General features: G+C 45.0%; 1 protein-coding gene across 1 annotated transcript in view; it reads left to right on the top strand.

The window, feature by feature from the left end:
* Positions 1-6,374, top strand: part of LOC119408325 (histone acetyltransferase KAT6B) — an 83,629-nt gene extending 77,255 nt beyond the window's left edge. The window contains exon 10 of the mRNA XM_037675123.1: positions 5,914-6,374. Within this exon, the coding sequence (XP_037531051.1) occupies positions 5,914-6,374 (461 nt within the window). The remainder of the gene's footprint in view (positions 1-5,913) is intronic.
* Positions 6,375-7,307: the final 933 nt, after the last annotated feature.

Below are 7,307 nucleotides of genomic sequence, written 5' to 3'. Positions count from 1 at the left end.
GAAAACAGCACCTCAGACTGAGGAAGTCTCTTGGATGAGAGACGAAATGTTTCTAGATTTTTTTTGCTTTGTTTTGTTTTTTGTTTTTTTGAATGTCCAGAGGACCAGATTGAACTTTTTTGGATTTTTCTACCTGGTTTATTGAGCATGCATCAGGATAGTCAAACTTTGTCTAAATTCATGCGCGTATAAAACTGAAATAATTCCTGCTCAAAGAATCAATTTAGCCTCAGATAAGAGAATTAAGCCTTGAATGATTCATTATTATTGTTTGTTGATTGTTGTTGTTGATTTTTTGTTTGATTATTTTTATGATAAAACTTTAAAGACAACTTTGGTCTCTTCATTCAGATGAATACTCAGGTGTTCTGGTATAAAACTCCCTGTAATTAACAGATTCTACTTCAGTGACTGATTCGGATCATTAAAGGGTGAAAATATTAATTAAGTTGTTGTTGGTCAGTAAACTGATCAGCTGGTGCTCCACTTTAACAATAATTAATTAAATAAAATAAATGTAGTGAAGGGGAGAAAAGTGTCATCTTCTTCCTCCATCTCACATCCTTCGTTATTGCTACAGGTATCAATATACAATAACTAGGTCTCCTTCAGATTGACATCCAGTCCTAGTTTAGTGTAAGGATCAGCACATACTTTGATAATAGATGGAAGACTTTCTGCTGAGTGACACTTGGACTTTTGAGCTGTCAGAATTTGCACAATTTTTACAAACTCTTTAAACTTTTAGAAACTTTACACTTCATGTTTAGTTGCAGTGTTGCAATGTAACAAAGTAGAAATACTTTGTTACTGTACTTAAGTAGAGTTTTGACATATTTTACTTCATTATTTACATTTCTAGCGACTTTCACTTTTACTTCACTACAATTCCTCAATAAAATGTGTACTTTTACTTCAATACATTTCTCTTAACCATCTTAGATAATAGTTACTACAATTTAAAATGAGAAGAAATCTGATTGGGCAATGCCAGTTTGTTCTCCCTGTCTGTGACTTCATGCGGCCCCTTCTCTCTCCCTCACTGACACTGTCAATCACAAATCCAGTCCCTCCCCCGCAGCTTGTGTGAAAACTCTATGTACATGTATATACAGATATCAATCATTACAATAGGTCTTTGTTGACTCACAGTGGAGACACATTCCCGATAGGTGTGAAAATGACGGTAGCTGCTAAACATGAGAAGTTTGGTGCTCTCCAGGACATGAACTGCTTCAAAAGCATGGGAACTATTACGTCCTATGCTATTATTTTATCCTATAATATATCTTTGATTATTAATTAGTCAGAAAGAAACAAGCCATAACCAAACAGAACATAGCTCAGTAAACAAGCCAACTACACAACAATGTGAGCTTTCTAACAGCTTTGTTCCATCCATCCATCCATTTTCTTCCGCTTATCCGGGGTCGGGTCGCGGGGGTAGCAGCCTAAGTAGGGAGGCCCAGACTTCCCTCTCCCCAGCCACTTGGGCCAGCTCTTCTGGGGGAATCCCGAGGCGTTCCCAGGCCAGCCGAGAAACATAGTCCCTCCAGCGTGTCCTGGGTCTTCCTCTGGGCCTCCTTCCGGTGGGACGTGTCCGGAACACCTCACCAGGGAGGCGTCCAGAAGGCATCCTAAACAGATGCCCAAGCCACCTCAACTGGCTCCTCTCGACGTGGAGAAGCAGCGGCTCTACTCCGAGTCCCTCCCGGATGATCAAGCTTCTCACCCTGTCTCTAAGGGAGAGCCCAGACACCCTGCGGAGAAAACTCATTTCGGCCGCTTGTATCGGAGATCTCATTCTTTCGGTCACAACCCAAAGCTCGTGACCATAGATGAGGGTGGGAACCTAGATCGATCAGTAAATTGAGAGCTTCGCCTTTTGACTCAGCTCTCTCTTCACCACGACAGACCTGTACAGCGCCCGCTTCACTGCAGATGCTGCACCTATCCGCCTATCGATCTCACGCTCCATTTTTCCCTCATTCATGAACAAGACCCCAAGATACTTGAACTCCTCCACTTGGGGTAGGACCTCCTCCCTGACCCGGAGAGGGCACTCTACCCTTTTCTGGCTCAAGACCATGGCCTTGGATTTGGAGGAACTGATCTTCATCCCGGCCGCATCGCATTCGGCTGCGAACCGCTCCAGCGAAAGCTGTAGATCACGATCTGATGAAGCCAATAAGACCACATCATCTGCAAAAAGCAGAGACGCAATCCTAAGGCCACCAAAACGGATCCCCGCAACACCTTGGCTGCGCCTAGAAATTCTGTCCATAAAAGTTATGAACAGAATCGGTGACAAAGGGCAACCTTGGCGGAGTCCAACTCTCACCGGGAACAAGCCCGACTTACTGCCGGCGATGCGGACCAAGCTCTGGCACCAGTCATACAGGGACCTAACAGCCCGTATCAAAGAGCCCGGTACCCCATACTCCCAGAGTTCCCCCCACAGGGCCCCCCGAGGGACGCGGTCGAACGCCTTCTCCAAGTCCACAAAGCACATGTAGACTGGTTGGGCAAACTCCCATGCACCCTCCAGGACCCTGCTGAGAGTGTAGAGCTGGTCCAGTGTTCCACGGCCAGGACGAAAACTGCACTGTTCCTCCTGAATCCGAGGTTCGACTATCCGACGGACCCTCCTCTCCAGAACCCCCGAATAGACCTTACTAGGGAGGCTTAAGAGCGTGATTCCCCTGTAGTTGGAACACACTCTTCGGTCCCCCTTTTTGAATAGGGGGACCACCACCCCGGTCTGCCAATCCAGGGAAACTTCCCCCGATGTCCACACAATATTGCAGAGTCGCGTAAGCCAACACAACCCTACAACATCCAGAGCCTTAAGGAACTCCGGGCGAATCTCATCCACCCCTGGGGCCCTGCCACCAAGGAGCTTTTTAACCACCTCGGTGACCTCAGCACTAGAGATTGGAGGGCCCGACCCAGAGTCCCCAGGCTCCGCTTCCTCAGTGGAAGATGTGCCGGTGGGATTGAGAAGGTCTTCAAAGTATTCCGCCCACCGACCCACAACATCCCGAGTTGAGGTCAGCAGCACACCACTCCCACTATAAACAGTGTTGGTGGCGTACCGCTTTCCCCCCCGAGACGCCGGATGGTGGACCAGAATCGTCTCGAAGCTGTGCGGAAGTCGTTCTCCATGGCCTCTCCGAACTCCTCCCATGCCTGAGTTTTTGCCTCAGCAACCACCTGAGCCACATGTCGCTTGGACTGCCGGTACCCATCAGCTGCTTCCGGGGTCCCACAGGCCAAAAAGGCCCGATAGGACTCCTTCTTCAGCCTGACAGCATCCCTCACCGACGGTGTCCACCATCGGGTTTGAGGGTTGCCGCCGCGACAGGCACCAACAACCTTGTGGCCGCAGCTCTGATAAGCCACCTCGACAATAGAGGCACGAAACATGGTCCACTCAGACTCAATGTCCCCCACCTCCCTCGAAACATGTTCAAAGTTCTCCCGGAGGTGGGAGTTGAAACTCTGTCTCACAGGAGACTCTGCCAGATGTTCCCAGCAAATCCTCACAATACGTTTGGGTCTGCCAGGTCTGACCGGCATCCTCCCCCACCATCGGAGCCAACTCACCACCAGGTAGTGATCAGTTGACAGCTCCGCCCCTCTCTTCACCCGAGTGTCCAAGACATGTGGCCGCAGATCAGATGAGACGATGATAAAGTCGATCATCGAACTGCGGCCTAGGGTGTCCTGGTGCCAAGAGCACATATGGACACCCTTATGCTTGAACAAGGTGTTCGTTATTGACAATCCAAGACGAGCACAGAAGTCAAACAACAGAACACCACTCTGGTTCAGATCAGGGGGGCCGTTCCTCCCAACCACACCCCTCCAGGTCTCACTGTCATTGCCCACATGAGCATTGAAGTCCCCCAGCAGAACAAGGGAGTCCCCAGAAGGTGCACTTTCCAGTACCCCCGCCAAGGACTCCAGAAAGGGTGGATAATCTGAACTGCCATTTGGTGCATAAGCACAAACGACAGTCAGAACCCGTCCCCCCACACGTAGGCGGAGGGAGGCCACCCTCTCATTCACCGGGGTGAACCCCAATACACAGGCACCAAGTTGGGGGGCAATAAGTACGCCCACACCTGCTCGGCGCCTCTCACCAGGGGCAACTCCAGAGTGGAAGAGTGTCCAGCCCCTCTCAAGGAAACTGGTTCCAGAGCCCGAGCCATGCGTAGAGGTTAACAGCTTTGTTAATAAACGTTAATAAAGCATGAATACTTCATTAGAATCAGAATTTTTAAAGTTCAATCTTTTATTGTTCAGTTCAAACTTTCCAATTTTTTGTCACTGGATATTGCACCCAATAAACGTTGTTTTGGAAATTCTAACCATTTACTTTTACTTAATACTCTTACTTTAAGTACATTTTATAAGAGAAATTTACTTTTGATACTTAAGTACATTAAATGTCTGATACATTAAAACTTTTACTTATGTAATAATTTTAAAGGAGTCTTTAACTTTTGCCAAAGTAATTTTATGGTAAGATACTTGTACTTTCACTGAAGTATCACTTTGAGATACTTTATACAACACTGCTTCATTGTTGTTTTTGTCTTCTTTCACCCAGTGTGTCTCTACTGCAGGATTCTTGGTTTAATCTCAGATCTTCCCAGAATGCAGAGTGGACACATTGAAACTATCACTGACTTCCACTGTGTCTGAGTTCATTTGAACTTTTCATATCTCCTACATAAAGTTTGTCAGTTTACAAAATAAAACCCAAATTAATTTTTTAGAAAAACTTGCTTTTTGTACGTTCAGACACGGGCTACTTTTTTACTCTTGAAAAATACTCAAGAAATGTATTGTTTTGAATTAATGTTTTTATTTATCATTTTTAGAAAAACATTTTACATAAAGTGTTAACTCAAATACAGAAAACCTAACTTAGTGGGTGTATTTTTGAACTTGAATTTGAACATGTGAACACTTAAAAAAAACAAAAAGCGTTCAATACAAAAACAACTGGACTTTATTTGTAACAGAAGACGTTTCGCTCCTCATCCGAGGAGCTTTCTCAATTCAAAGAGCAGTGAATGAGAGGTTCAGGTTATAAAGCTGAGATAAGATACCCATGTAGATTGACAAATCACATTTCACACAACACCTTAACAGTAGGGGGTTTCTTAAGGTCTTTGTTCCTCTAATTCACAGACGAGGCCCCTCTGTTCCCATTAGGTTTGGAAACCGACTGGGACTCATCTTAAAGTTGCATTATATGTTTTTGAAAGTGGAAATCTGAGGCCTCCTCCTCTGTTAAGAGACATTTTTTTCTCTTTTAACATAAATTGCTTCCTTCACCCCCCTCTCAAATCATCTGTCCTCTCGGTCCAAAATGTGCACATTCTGGTCCTCAAAAGAGTGTTCCTTATCCATGAGGTGGAGGTGAACAGCTGAATCTTGTCCTGAAGAGCTGACTCTCCTGTGTTGAGCCATGCGTCTGTGAAGAGGCTGTTTAGTTTCTCCAATGTAGAGGTCTGGACAGTCCTCGCTGCACTGGACCACATACACTACACCACTCTGTTTGTGTATGGGTGTTCTGTCCTTAGGGTGGACCAGCCTCTGTCCTTTGTCACGTCCAGTTGTTTTTGTATTGAACGTTTTTTTTTAATTTATCATGTCCTGGATGACTGAGAATCTTCACCAGCAACATGTGAACACGTTACACTGATACAATGCTGCTCTCGTGTGGATTCTTTCCGCCTCTACAACTTTCTCATGACAAGTAGCATTTATTTCACAAGTTTTTTTATCCTGTTATTGTTGTTGTTGTTACTATATGTATTATCTGCAACTCACACAGTTATTTCTTGTTTTCTTACGTGTGTTTATTTTTCCTTGTTTATTTGTGTATTTTTCCTCTAGCGACCAATAAACCACCACTGTTTGGTGAAAAGGAGACCAAGCGAGTTCTCTCCCCTCCAACCCCAGTGCCGCCTCAGCCTTCAAGATCCCAGCCACTCTCTAAACCCCAGGTGTCTCCTGTCACAGCAAAGTCACCTCCACAACAACCTAAGTCCCCCCAAAATGCCACGTCCCTGCCTACTCCTGTCCCTGTCACCTCCAAACCCCCTCCCTGCACAACATCATCAGCTCTCTCCAAACCTGACAGCATAGCCCAAATGCCCTCAGTCACCTCCCATCCTTTTCCCTCCCAAACCAACACAGAAAAGTCCAGTTTGAATGCTCCAGGCCTCCCTAGACTGGCTGCACACCCCCTGCGTGGTCTGCCTCCCTCTGCTCTACCACAAGACGAACCCCCCTGGATGGCGCTGGCCAAGAAAAAGGCCAAGGCCTGGAGCGAAATGCCACAGATAGTCCAGTGACATATCAGGCTTCAGGTAGTTGTGGGGGCCGATTTTATGGGGCCAGAACCACCACAATGTGTTTGCACACAACTCTGTTATAACCCCAGCTTCATGCTTCAGATTAGCACTAAATGTCTAATCTCTCAGCTAAAGACATGCTCTGCTGTAGAGTCAGGTAATCTGAATAAGAGCTCACAGAAGACTTGAAACTTCTAAATATTCCAACACCTAACATGAAGTGAGGTGCCTGAGTGAGGGAAATGAGATGTCGATAAATGTTTTGCTTGTTTTCAGATCACCGAACGCTTCAGCTAAAGGAACTCATTGTGTAACATAAAAACACTTTATTCACAATGGCAGAAAACAACCTGTTGTATTTTCTTAACAACAGTTGGACATTTATCTTATAGTCATGTGATTTTATTTCCCTTCTTCATGCTGAACTGATCTAATCTTTGGATCAGCTGCTTTCAACAGAATTTTTTCTCAACACCACTTACAAATACTAAACTAATTCTGTTGGTTGCATTAGTGGGTGCTGAGCAAATTTCAAGCTGTCAGTGTAAAATGTATTTTAATTTTTTTTCTCTTTTTGCTGTTTTGATCCCATCACAGTTGTTGTTCTTGTGACCATCAGATGTCTAATATTTCCAAAAAGGAACCAGTTCAGGCGTCTGTGGGAAGAATCATCACCCTGACTCTGTACTTCGAATGTTGTGCATCATGAAAACACGATTTGCTGTGACTCAAAACAAAAATCAGCGTAAAGCTACTTCATCACTGTTTGGTTTGCTTCCACATTGAAAAGCATCAGTTAAGACAAGCGTTACAAACATAACAAACATAAGTCTGTTATATCCTGATGCATGCTCAATAATCCAGGTAGAAAAATCCAAAAAAGTTCAATCTGGTCCTCTGGACATTCAAAAAAACAAAAACAAAACAAAGCAA

This window comes from Nematolebias whitei, chromosome 4, assembly GCF_014905685.2.
Source record: "Nematolebias whitei isolate Nwh7 chromosome 4, NemWhi1, whole genome shotgun sequence".
NCBI classification, from domain to species: domain Eukaryota; kingdom Metazoa; phylum Chordata; class Actinopteri; order Cyprinodontiformes; family Rivulidae; genus Nematolebias; species Nematolebias whitei.
Note: the sequence above shows the minus strand (reverse complement) of the source record. Positions and strands in the feature narration are given on the sequence as shown.